The sequence below is a fragment of the Punica granatum genome, chromosome 6 (assembly GCF_007655135.1).
Source record: "Punica granatum isolate Tunisia-2019 chromosome 6, ASM765513v2, whole genome shotgun sequence".
Classification (NCBI taxonomy): Eukaryota; Viridiplantae; Streptophyta; class Magnoliopsida; order Myrtales; family Lythraceae; genus Punica; species Punica granatum.
In genome coordinates, this window is record NC_045132.1 from 3,988,853 (window position 1) to 4,001,676 (window position 12,824).

At 35.9% G+C, this 12,824-nt stretch overlaps 2 protein-coding genes across 2 annotated transcripts; one reads left to right on the forward strand and one right to left on the reverse strand.

Moving 5' to 3' along the window:
• The first annotated feature begins 358 nt into the window (after nucleotides 1-358).
• LOC116210273 (probable glycosyltransferase At5g25310) lies at nucleotides 359-5,890 on the forward strand. Its single transcript, XM_031544123.1, has 4 exons — nucleotides 359-757; nucleotides 955-1,133; nucleotides 3,976-4,327; nucleotides 5,072-5,890. The coding sequence occupies exons 1-4, from the start codon at nucleotides 440-442 to the stop codon at nucleotides 5,738-5,740; spliced, it is 1,518 nt and encodes a 505-aa protein (XP_031399983.1). The 5' UTR covers nucleotides 359-439; the 3' UTR covers nucleotides 5,741-5,890.
• A 2,165-nt stretch (nucleotides 5,891-8,055) lies between these two features.
• On the reverse strand, nucleotides 8,056-11,096 carry LOC116211096 (protein STRICTOSIDINE SYNTHASE-LIKE 6-like). The gene is made up of 5 exons (XM_031545307.1): nucleotides 11,083-11,096; nucleotides 9,404-9,917; nucleotides 9,012-9,319; nucleotides 8,748-8,880; nucleotides 8,056-8,538 (listed from the first exon to the last, which is right to left on the reverse strand). The coding sequence occupies exons 1-5, from the start codon at nucleotides 11,094-11,096 to the stop codon at nucleotides 8,269-8,271; spliced, it is 1,239 nt and encodes a 412-aa protein (XP_031401167.1). The 3' UTR covers nucleotides 8,056-8,268.
• Between the last annotated feature and the right edge of the window lie 1,728 nt (nucleotides 11,097-12,824).

Consider the following 12,824-nt stretch of genomic DNA (forward strand, 5'->3'; position numbering starts at 1 on the left):
AGATATAATATATATACAAGCAGCAGGTTCCGAACTCGTTTTGGTTCCTATTCTGGGTACTTTGTTTGCTAGAATTGGAATTGGAATTGGAATTGGATTTCACTGGTTCCTTATTTTCGTACCTGGACCCTATCATATTTTCAATTAGAGCTACTCGAATGCTATTTTAACGGGCAGGTTCCAATCTGTTCCAGATATATTCACTGTCCATGCACACCCCTACTCAAAAGTGACAACAACTAAAAGGGAAATGAGAATGGCTAACTTGGGATGGACGCATGGTCTTACTCAATGACCTTAGCACTGGTCCCCCATAATCCCATTCAAGCAGTCTTTCTATATGTAGCCAGCCGTAATGAACTGAAAAAGCAGCTGTGTGTCTTCATAAAAGGGACTGATCGCTGGAGCTCGAGTCTCAGTTGTTGCGAGAAGCATTGTAATGGAGAAATCAGGTGGAGTTCGAGCTACCATGACTGTTCTCATCTGTGTGCTCTGCTCTTCGTCAATTGCCGCTGTTTTGCTTCTTTTCTTTGGCGTCGGCACTTCCGGTTTGAGAAGGGCCAACTCTTATGGTAGCCTGAAATTAGATTATCCAGTGTCTGCTACTTCATCATCGCCGATCATTCAGCTGCAGAGAAATGTGATCAGCTCAACCGAACGTCCCGTTCAAGCCGTGAGCTTCACTTCTACTAATGAGTCCTCCAAGTCCAACGACGAAGAACTCGACCCGAATCTTCATAGGAGAAGAGCTTCTGCTGTAAGTTCTATATCTTCTCAAATGATTCCCTCTCAACATTAAATCGACTCTTCGATTGCAAATGCAGTCAGATAAATCAAACTAATCGACAAATTAAGAGACTGGAAAAATGATTGTCCTTCATCGAGTTCTTTTTTTTTTTCAGACTTGGTATGTTAGAAGTGTATACTATGATATTTCCATTTGTATTTGGACAGAGTAAGGTGAAGACATTGATCAGCAGAAGACAGAGGTTAGAGATGGGACTCGCTCGAGCACAATCTTCGATTAGAAAGGCGGCTTCGCAGATTAATATTCTCCCACCAAATTTCAGTTCCGATCCCGTAGAGATTCCTCCTTTTGCATCTGTCTATCGAAATCCCCGCGCATTCTACCAGTAAGTTTTTTTTAATTGATAATTATTTTGCTAATATGAACTTCAGTTTTTTTTTCCCCTAATGAAATAACTATGACATGACTAATTAATGTCCAATAACAATACTATTCACTGAATAGGGAGGGATTAATAATGATAGTTTCTAGTTGGTATGGCAGGATCGAAGTTCGAATTAAGGGGGAGCGGGATTTTTAAGGGCATGAATAGTCAAATAAATTGGTAAAATTAGAGGAACAAATATATGGAATTGACTGTCACTATAAAGTTAAAACAGGGCACATAGCATGAAAATTTTTATTAGAGATTGGAAATTTACGAATAAAATTAATATTGTTCTAGTAGTCTCATTTGCTCGTTGGTGCGGTATCCTCTATCCATGTTATTTCGCTATTTTTATTTCTCACTAAACTCATTATCTCCATATGTAAGTCATATGCACTTACTAAAACACAACTGCATTGAGAAAAATGGTGTGTCGCAATAATATGTGACATCGACTGAAATTAAGAGGATTCAAGTATAATTTTTCATCTAAGAATTTTGTATAAAAAGAAAAATGGTAATAGTTCACATTTTTGGACTATTTAAATTTCATCACATGAATATTAGAAAAAAAAAACCAAAAAACAAAAGCTAAAAGGAGAATATAAACTTAGGATAGAAGCTAGCATGGTGTCACTCATTGACCTTGACAAGGCTCGTATTCAAGCGGTCTCTCAGTAGCCGCGACATGAACTGAAAAAGCGGCTGTGTGTCCTCATTGCCACGACTTAATTGGGACATTCTTTTTGTCAGGGGGGCATTCTTCTCCCTCTATTCAATAGAGGAGCGGCGGTGCCTTCGCGAACAAACCAAAGCTATCTTCATTAACATAGATAGATATATTAGTACCTACCTGTTCTTTCGTATATAAAGGGGACCATGCATAATTAAAAATGGTGTTGCGCATTGATGCACACTATTGTCAAGTAATTAAGAGATTTTAAATTTGACATTCGCGGTTAAACTACTTATGCTCATCTCTATTAATTAGTAGGATTTCTATTTGATTATATTAAGACTATGAATCTCACTTATAGCCGAGAAAAAAGAAGGGTCATGGGTTAATCATAGGAAATAAAAATTTATATAAAAAGGCCCAAATAATTTTACTTTAGCGAGAATAGAACTTGAACTCATTTGACTGGTAGTTGAGGATGTCTAAACTACGTTACGTTTTTTTTTTCTTTTGACATTATGCATTGATGATATAGCTAGCTGTGGATGTTTAATTAACCTAGTAGTTATTAAAGATGATGTAGTATAGTAACGCACGCTTTTGTCGGGTAATCAAGATGTTATGGATTCAATACTCTTGATGGAACCCGAACCCCTTTATTAGCTATTAGTATTTCTATTTTATGTATTAGACCTAGACTCTTTGTAACCCGAAAAAAAGAACCTAATAATATCATAGCTGCATTAAACAGTCTTGATTTCTTTTTCTATTTTAGGCCACAACACTCTTGATTTTGACGAGTCATTTCTTGTCTAGAAAAGCTCCAAGCCAATTGAAAACAACTCCTGAGCAAGATCTAATTGATGTATGAACTGGAATTAGTGTTGGCCAATAAGTTGAGAATGTTCATCTCACCGAATAGAACAAAGCTGTCGAAAAAAGAATTGGTTCTTTAGTGTTGGATGATTTTTTATCTGTACTCCGTCATTCTACGACAACACTAAATTCCATAATTACTAATAATTGTGTGAGTAACTTTCATTGTAAGAAAATCAACAATTATGGCATTGAAAAACTTACTTTATCACGTTAATGTTATTATCTTACCATTATAAAGATAATAATACTTCTAGTATACGTAGGAGTCACGAACTTGATCGTTCTCATTACATGATGATTGATCCCAAAGCATACATATAGTCATTATGACTTAAGTCCAATTTCTATTGCAACTAATCGACTCTGTAGACTGTCCATTGGACATCAACATTCGTCATATGTCCAATAGAAAAGTAAAAGAGTGTATTATAGGTTTATATATCAAACTCAAACTTGAACCACAAGTTCTATAATTGCGAATATTACGAACTAATAATGTTTCCTACCAAAACAGAAAAATTAAAAAGAAAAATAACAATGTCGAATGCTAAAGGAGCGCAATTAATGAGCTGGTTCATTTCGGGTTTTTCTAGCTACCGGAAATTATAGGAATAGGTTTCAGTTAGAATTTGATGTCCAAACAAGAATTAGTTAATTTCAGTTTATTCGCTGAGAATATTCTAATCTCACCGAAATAGGTTTCCGTTTTTATATTTTTTCGGTGGATGTCCGGTTTTATACTTAGATGATGTGAGTGATTTCATTATGTGCAGACTAATGAAACGTAAGAACTATGATGATAAGGAAAAAATGCGGGTTAGGAGAATTTTTTAGGGGTTGTTTGGAAATGGAGTTGAGTTAAATTCAACTCTATTCCGACTTTGTATATATATATATATATATATATATATATATATATATTGGGTTGCAATAATAAAGTGGGGAAAAAAAGTAATGATTGTGTTGTCGAATTATGAAAAAAAAATAGAAAAAAAATGAATAATTGATAGAAAGTAATGATTGTATTGTTGAATTGTGTAAAAGATAATGAATAGTTTAGAAAATTTAATATTAAAAATTAAATTAAAAGGTCAAAAAATTTGAAGAAAAATAAAAAAAAAGTAAATTTTGGAACTGCTTTTGTGTGTATGTTTGTGTATGCCAGAAAAAAAATATTTATATAAGAAGAAGAAGATGAAGAAGAGAGCGTGGGAATATTGTTCAATTTGTAATTTTTTTTTTAAGGAGCTATTTGGAGATGGAGAAAAGGTTCAAAGTGTATGTTTACCCGGAAGGGGACCCGCCCATAGTCCACGATGGGCCGTGCAAGAACATATACACGATCGAGGGCAGGTTCATACACGAGATGGAGCACGACAAGAGTCGGTTCAGGGTGACGGATGGGAAGAGAGCGCACGTCTACTTCCTGCCCTTCAGCGTCACATTCATGGTGAAGTACATGTATAGGCCCCTCACCTACGATGTCACCCCCCTCCAGCAGTTCGTCTCCGACTATGTGGGTGTCATCTCCGCCCGGTACCCTTTCTGGAACAGAAGCAGCGGAGCTGACCACTTCATGCTCGCCTGTCATGATTGGGTAAGTTAAATCAAACATATATGTCTTATCCTATAAGTATATGTATTTACAAGCTTTTGCCAAAACCACGAAGTTTTGAGTTCAATTTTAATTGGAAATTCTTCCTTACCCCGTGATTTTACCTTTTTAATGTTTTTGCTAGGCTCCCAATTCATATATTTTTCACTTATGGGTAACACTTGCATGAGATGATGAGAGGATGTAGTCATCTCTTCTATAATGTGCTCCAGAGAGCATTATGGATAGTGATGGTGTAGCACTGATGGATGTGGTCCCACCTTGAGAACCTTAACTTGCAAGTTACAATTCAAGTTGGGTTAAAGCTGCAATTCTTTAGTCCTCAATTTGATAACAGAGAAGTGAATATGATCATGATGCCATTATGTCATATACATTGTGCATATACAATCAAATTATTTTACTAGTCTTATGATATGGTCACTCTTTTGCAGTCCCATAAACTCAAAATTCATTAATGCATGAAATATTATAGTCATGGGCAACGGCAATAGGGCTATTGGAATTACATATAAACGATTGAGAAAAGATACGTTCCTCGGACCTCCATCAATGGGGGTCTTGAGGGTGATCCAATGGTCTCGGAAGGGGACCGGAGAAGATTTATCTATAGGATAAATTGCTCCTCTCTTGCATTTTCATGTTAACTTCCACATCGTGGACCGTCGTTATATATCCACAACTGAAATTGATGGGGAAAAAAAATATGAAATTCTACCATGGCAGGGTCCACATGCATCAAGGGGCAATCCTGATCTGTACAACAACTCGATCCGGGTTCTGTGCAACGCTAACACCTCGGAGGGCTTCAGCCCTCAGAAAGACGTGAGCCTCCCGGAGATCCACCTCCTCGACGGCAACATCCCCTCCGCCCTCCTTTCTCCACCACTGCTGGCCGCCCCTCGGCCCCACTTGGCCTTCTTCGCCGGGGGCATCCACGGCCCAATCCGCCCTCTTCTCCTCCGCCACTGGAGAGACAACCACCGTGACCCCAACATCCTAATCCACGAGTACCTCCCATCTGACCTCGACTATTACACCCTAATGCTCCAGTCAAGGTTCTGCCTGTGCCCTAGCGGCCATGAGGTGGCCAGCCCCAGGATCGTCGAGGCCATCTACGCCGAGTGCATCCCCGTGATTCTATCGGAAAACTATGTCCTTCCTTTCAGCGATGTCCTGAGGTGGGAGGCATTCTCGGTCCGAGTGAAGGTCTCAGATATCCTGAGGCTGAAGGAGTTGCTGGAGGCTGTCACAGAGAAGGAATATCGGACACTGAAGGCAGGGTTGAGGGCGGTCCGGCGGCATTTCGTGCTTAACCGCCCAGCTCAGAGGTTTGACGTGTTTCATATGATATTGCATTCTATTTGGCTCAGGAGGCTGAATATTAATCTTTGAGTAGACGAAACTTTTAGCATCATTTTATTTTCCCTCCTCCATCGACTGTGCATATCGATAGAGTAATTGCAAGCAAATTGAATCTGATGATGGTTCGTGCTATGACTCGAGCCCATGATATACAGAAACATGATGAATATTGGCAATCCATCGCCCTTGGCTTCAAAATTTCGATGATCGTTTGTAACAATATCCGTATCCGGGAATATTTGCTCTTCTGTATACGACTAACCATATTGACGAGATCAGTACTTAATTTCACGAGCAGTCCCCATATGCACAAATAGTTATTTAACGTCAATTTCAGTTTACAATATTGTACGAATTGACAGAAATTTGCTACCTCCAATGGGCCCATTTCTTTCTTCAATGATACAAATTTGTCCTTCGCATTTTGTCTTGTTACAACCGATTTCAAACGATGCATGCGGACTCCACAAAGAACAACACAGCTGATGTCAATCCGATAATAATCTTGCTATATTTTATACTTTATGTCACACGCGAAATAATTTTGCAAAATTTCATTTGAAAGTACGAAACATAGAAATGTATACATATTTGCACCTAAGCCATTCGAAATCCCCAGGACCGTTCGATCAACATGGCAATCCACCTCATAGTATATATTGAACCAAGCGGTACGTTGTTGGGGACCCTGAATAGTTCAGGTGCCAAACTGAAGTATTTTTCGTAAGCATTGGCTCCTTTTCTTTGGTCCTTGGATTTCTCCTGTGCATTATCATTTTATTAAGGGTAAATTGCACTGGTGGTCCAAAATATTTTACAAATATTTTATTATGGTCCAAAAATTTTTTTCGCTACATGATGGTACAAAATGTTTCAAAGTTGTTTCATGATGGTACAAACCGTCAATTGGCCCTAACGCAGTTAACATTTTGCTGATATGGCGCATCCTATGTGTCACTTTTGTTACGTGGAACCAATCATAGTGCGCCACGTCATTTAAGAGAAAATAAAATTTTAAAAAGTCTAAAAAAATACAAAAAATAATTTAAAAAATAAAAAAAAGAGTAAAAATTTTGAAAAAAAATAAAAAATATTTTTAAAATTTTATTTTTAAAAATTTTAAAATTATTTTTAAAAATTTTGAATTTTGAATTTTTTAAAAAAATACAAAAAATAAAAAAATATATAAAAAATAAAAAAAATTATTTTAAAATTTTGAAATTTGAAAATTATTTTAAAAAATTAATTTTTTTATTTTTTTTCAAATTTTTTAAATAATTTTTTTTAAAAAAAAATTTATAAAAAATTTAAAATTTAATATTAAAATTATTTTTAATTTTAATTTTAATTTTAAATTAAAAGTTTAAAATTATTTTTAAAATTTTAAAATTTTAAAATTTTTAGAATTATTTAAGATTTTTCCGCCACGTCAGCAAGGATGTGACCCGTAGTAGCCACGTCAGCGTCGGCTTGACGGCGTCAAGCTTGAGTTGATGGTTTGTACCATCATGAAACAATTTTGAAATATTTTGTACCATCATGTAGCGAAAAAAACTTTTTGAACCATAATGAAATTTTATAAAACATTTGGGACCACCAGTGCAACTTACCATTTTATTAATTGAGACTTGTTTGGATATGTCGATTTGGCCCCAATTATGAGACACAATCATTTAATTTTTAACCACTGTACCATCAAACTAAATTTATCGTTAAATCATATCGCCCTTTATCGTTTTTTTTATATGTATCCTTCCAGATATTCTGTCCTTTCACCTCGGTCCCTATCTTTAGTCGGTTTCTTGTTGTACTTCTCACTTGGACCTATTCAAATATTCCTCTCTACGTAACTTCTATTTTCAATATTGACAGAAAAAAAAAAAAGAAAACACTCATATTTTCAACGAAGCGTCTAATCTTATCCCGACATTTTTTTTTATATTATTGTTCGGCGTACAAGTCAGAGATTATCCCCACATGTTAGTTCTAGCTTAGTCCATGCAACTTGCCACATAAAGGAGATACTCTTGAAACCTGTGTATTGCCCTGTTTTGGTGATTAAGATTGATTCGAACAACTACGACGGCATGATAGTAAAAACCGATTGAAATTATTAACAAGATTATGCTGGCTCGCAAGCGAACGGATCATAAGAGCAATTTGATCATTTTTATTCTTGTCGATATCTATATGGAAGAAGAAATCCAGCCTTTGACCTTTCAATTAAATGTTCTCGTGCTCGTAACCATATACGGGTTTACAAGTTTGAATTGTGAAGATGCCACTAACATTCCTCAAAATTTTGAGGATTTCCCCGGGTCTAGCTGCTAGTTTAGTGCATCATATACACGCATAAGATCATAATTGTATTGCGAAAACAATATATAAATTCACATCTTGCACAATCAATTAAACCATAGTAATACGAACTCTTGGAGATATATAAGTTCTCTAACAAGAGACTACATTTTGCACTTCATTTATTATGTTGAAAATGAAAATCCACTCTAATCGAAGTGCTCAAGATCCGGGTAAAGGCTTCTTGATCAGATTGCAGTTCAACAGGCGCCATGTATGGTCAAGTCGAGACGGATAATGTAAGGATAGACAAGGGAGCCACAATACAAGTAGTTCCCAATCTTTGTGGCACCCGTTATATAAATCAGTCTTTGATCGCAATATCGTGCAACTGGATTTCCTTCTAGATCAACTGTGAAGGCTCCGGCGTTCTTCTCCAGTTGTGGTCGCTTGAGGTACTTCTCCAAGATCGCGAGCACTTTCCGGATGATAGGATACTTCAACGTCAACTTCCATTGAAGGCTAAGCTCCTGTCAAAAGTGCAGGACATGAGACGTACAATCCCGTTACTAAATCATACCATATCAAATGGTTAGCTTGTCAGCCCGACAACCAATATGACCGCTTAAATAAATAATCGAACTCGAACAGTCATACTTAGAGTTATAAGTTTGAATTCTTTACACGAGAGAACGTTACCATTGCTATTGAAATTCAAATCAACAACTTGTCTACATACCGTGGGTAATGCAATCCAAAAATGGCCTTCTCCATCATACCGGATGTTATCAGGTAGTCCAGGTAAATGTTCGATGAACTTATCAACAGTTCCCTTTTTCTCACCGCTTATGTAATATTGTAGGCATCTACTCCTGTAACATACAGCAGATGCAAATAGAAGTAAAATTTTGCACTTGGAAACTATAAAAATTGGTTTTAAATTACTCCATTAATATAAATCGGGATCTACATTAGATAAAATTGCGCCGTAATATATGCTTACATGAAAGATTCACAGAACACCACGAAATCCTGATTCGGCGACACGGCCACTCCGTTGGCAAAGTAGAGGTTTCGTACCAGAACATCTGTTCGCCCGGTCACGGGATCGAAGCTCATGAACCGGCCGTGGGGCCTACCCTCTAGTAGGTCCGAGAAGAAATCTTTGAGGCGGTACTTGTAAGAAGCGTCAGTGAAGTATATGATCCCATCTTCCGCGACGTCCACGCCGTCCGTCAGCTTAAACTTCACACCCTCCGCCTCATCTGTCAACAACTCCACACTACCATTTTCACTCACTCTCAGAAGTCCCTGCTTGCAAATATAATGTCATTATCCGGGGATGTGACTATTCGTACCGAGCTTCAGAAACGCATTCTAAATCAAGGCGCTAACCTTTTCGGTGTCCGCCACAATAAGTTCACCATGCCGACCGAGAGCGAGCCCGAGGGGCCGGCCACCCGTGTTGACCCAATCCTCCACCACCGAGTCGTTCACCCTGACTCGCTTGATCCATCCGTCATCACAGCCCGTGTAGATCAGGCCCGATTCGGGGTCGTATGCCAAGTCTTCTGGGCCCAGCAGTTTTCCCTCGCCCAGCCGCTCGGAGCCCTCCAACATGTGGCTGTTCACCCTTGGTGCTGTTGCCGCAGGGCGGCTGGTTATCTCATGGATGGGTAGCTCGGCGGGATCGGAGGACTCATATTGGTAGATGACAACAGCCGCGAACACAGGGAGAAAGATTGTGATCAGGAGGGTGACGAGCCAGCGGTTATGCTTGGGCAGTGGCGGTAGGGGTTGCGGGGTGGTGGTCAGTCCGACATGGAGTGGGTGACTCCGGAAGGAGAAATGCGCAGGAAGAGGTATGTTTTGTCTTCGGATACGAATTCTTTGGTAGAAAACGATTTGTCTTCAAGGCTCTGCGCACCCTCACATCTTGACTGACTAGGCTGCCCCAAGTGGTTGGCTAATTGCTTGAAAGCGATCCAAATTGACCAGAAAGGACCAAACTGGTACCTCTATCTGCTTGAAAGCTTACGAGCCGAAAGAGCTGCATGTCTTGTGGGCTCGATTCTCATTATGGGCCTATTCATATTTTTTTATTAATTATATTAAAATTTTTATTTTTTATATTAAATTCAAAATTCTTCCTTATAAAAAAAAAAAGAGCTGTATGCAGTATTGGACCAGAAATTAAATTCAAGGGAACAAGTCTAAAGTTTTGAACTTTACTAGGACTAATAAGAAATAGTAAAATATTAGTGTTCTGAGTGGTGCATTGTACATGTTTGCTTCACTATTATCCACAATTTTTTTAAAAAATAAATCTACATTTCAAGTACAATGAAAATTTTCAGCAATAACTGAATATATTAAATTACAAACCAAATATATTACACTAATTTTAACAACTCAGTGCAAATTTGCTATTAATTCTCCAATTTAATTGCATTGTGTATTTATTTAATCGTTAACATTATTCATATTTATTACAAATATGAAGTACAAGTTTACCAATTTGATCTTGCAAATATTTTTCTAAAATAATATTTGTTGTCAAATCTATACTTTCATTAATTAATTTTTCACTTTTTTATAAATATGAAGTGCAAGTTGTAACATCCCACATTTTTCACGTGCTTATTCACGTGTGCTTTCCCATTTTTCCAATCTTCTCTGCATTTGGTTACTGAGTGATCATTATAATTTTTATTTGATTATTTAATTATAAAGATAAGATTAAGAAATCGACTTTCCATGTGTCCTCTTCCTGAAGCTTCCTCACATAATTTTGATGTGTGTCTCTTCCACGCGGGCCACTAATTTTCCTTGACTTTCACCGCCTTCTTTTAGCTTCCTCTATGTATTGCCTTCTCTATTCATCCTTCTATTCAGATTTCAAAGTAGAGAGAGAGGTCAAGAATGGAGAGGAACTTGGAGAGATTTGAGTGAAAAAAAAAATCAATTGTTGTTCAACTTGTTCGATGTTTTAGGATTTGAGAGCATATCAATGCGAGTAATCTATTCCTAATCTAGTATTTTTATCGTGATTATAATCGGTTTATTATAATTACATTGTCATAGTCATGTTAGTGTTTTGGATCATGCATGTATTTTTCTATTACGGATTACGATATTTGTGAATGAGTTAGTGAGGTTTTGAGATGTGAATTAAAATTGATGGAAATCGGTGAGTCTTGTGGCGCAATGAACTAATCGTAAGCCGAATAGTAGGAAAGGGCTACTTAGAGCAGAGAGGCTGTCAGTGTGAAGCCACCACTATGGTCAGGAGCTGGCAATGGGCACGGGGACGATTTGAGTTATGGAGGTTTTGACTATATTTTTATGATATTACTGAACTCATGTTATGATCCGACTAGTTTAGATTGTGGTTATTTACTGGGCGTCAAGCTCACCCCCAAAATATATTCCCTCAGCTGTTTTACAGGTCAGAATGGCAGTGGAACTATGGCATTTTATGGGAGTTTTACTCGTTCGGTCGAATTTGTAATTTTTCATCGAATAATTTTTCAGATTTTACACGAGTATACCAATTTAATTTTGCAAATACTTTTCTAAAATAATATATGTTGTCAAATCCATGCTTTCATTAATTAATTTTTCACTTTTTATGTGCCTGTCATCTGTATAGGTAAATTCCGTTTGGATTCAAAGTTGAATTTTAAAATCTTACTTTAACTTTCTACTCATAACAAAACAAAATTCTACCAACAACAAAACAAAATAACTCATACAAACTCAAAGGGTGGACCCCATTTATATCACTCTTTTTCAAAATCAAAATCACATAACTCATACAAAGTCAAATAGTGGATCCCATACATAACCATTTACATCACTCTTTTTCAAAATCAAAATCTGATTTTAAAATGTTACTTACAAACCAAATGCAGCATTAAGTATTTTATAACACATGTTGAATATTGTTAATAGTATACAAATATATATTGACAATGTCACGTTTAATAATATATAATTTTTTCCCTTTTTTGAAATATTATAATAAAAATGCTTATTTTCAAATGATAAATTTTATATTTTTATGTGCATGTAAATTTATGTAATTAGTATCAATGTGATAATTTATACATATGATTAACTAATTATTTTCGAATATAAAATATTTTATATCTATTTTTATATTTTTCTTTTAAATTATTTATTTGTGAAAAAAATTAAGTATAAACATTTATTAAAAGGTAGCCGATTTTACATATGTAATATATCTTAAGTAGTATTTTAATTTCAAAAATAAAAAATTATTTTTTCTATTTTTCAATTGCATTAATTCAAGAGCATTCATTGGGTAGCATTTATTGCTACTTAAGTATATTTTACATATATATAGACTAGGTGTTTCTGCCCATGGATTGCATAAGACTTTTACGACAAATATATTTTAATTTGCATAATTTATACTTAATCACTTTAGTTAAATTTCAAAAATATCATGAAGAAATATTTCTTTTTTCTATTGTATATAATATGTACTAATTATATCCAAATAACTTTACAAATTTTTATCAATTCATATATTAAGCAAAAGAAAATAGTGACGTAACGTTTTGAAATTATCATTTTTCTAATCCCGATAAAAAATCAGTAACTATAACTTTTTTACATTGCAAATACTTTTATGTTGTCTTTTGTTATCCTAGGTAACCTCTTGAGATCTTGATCTCTTTGTTGTATTCTGAAATATTCTCTTAATTGCGATTTTTGATGAGTTATTAAAAAAAGTTTTGAATATAATTTTTTTATTTTTTGAAAAAATCAAATTTCACTATTTGTTGTA

What these genes read in the sequence shown, in the direction of transcription:
- LOC116210273 (XM_031544123.1), top strand. Translation starts at nt 440, where the DNA reads ATGGAGAAATCAGGTGGAGTTCGAGCTACCATGACTGTTCTCATCTGT. An exon ending in ATAGGAGAAGAGCTTCTGCT is followed by an intron (nt 758 to 954) that starts GTAAGTTCTATA and finishes GTATTTGGACAG; the next exon opens with AGTAAGGTGAAGACATTGAT. An exon ending in AATCCCCGCGCATTCTACCA is followed by an intron (nt 1,134 to 3,975) that starts GTAAGTTTTTTT and finishes TTTTTTTTTAAG; the next exon opens with GAGCTATTTGGAGATGGAGA.
- LOC116211096 (XM_031545307.1), bottom strand. An exon ending in TTGTGGCGGACACCGAAAAG is followed by an intron (nt 9,320 to 9,403) that starts GTTAGCGCCTTG and finishes ATTTGCAAGCAG; the next exon opens with GGACTTCTGAGAGTGAGTGA. An exon ending in GTGTTCTGTGAATCTTTCAT is followed by an intron (nt 8,881 to 9,011) that starts GTAAGCATATAT and finishes TGTATGTTACAG; the next exon opens with GAGTAGATGCCTACAATATT.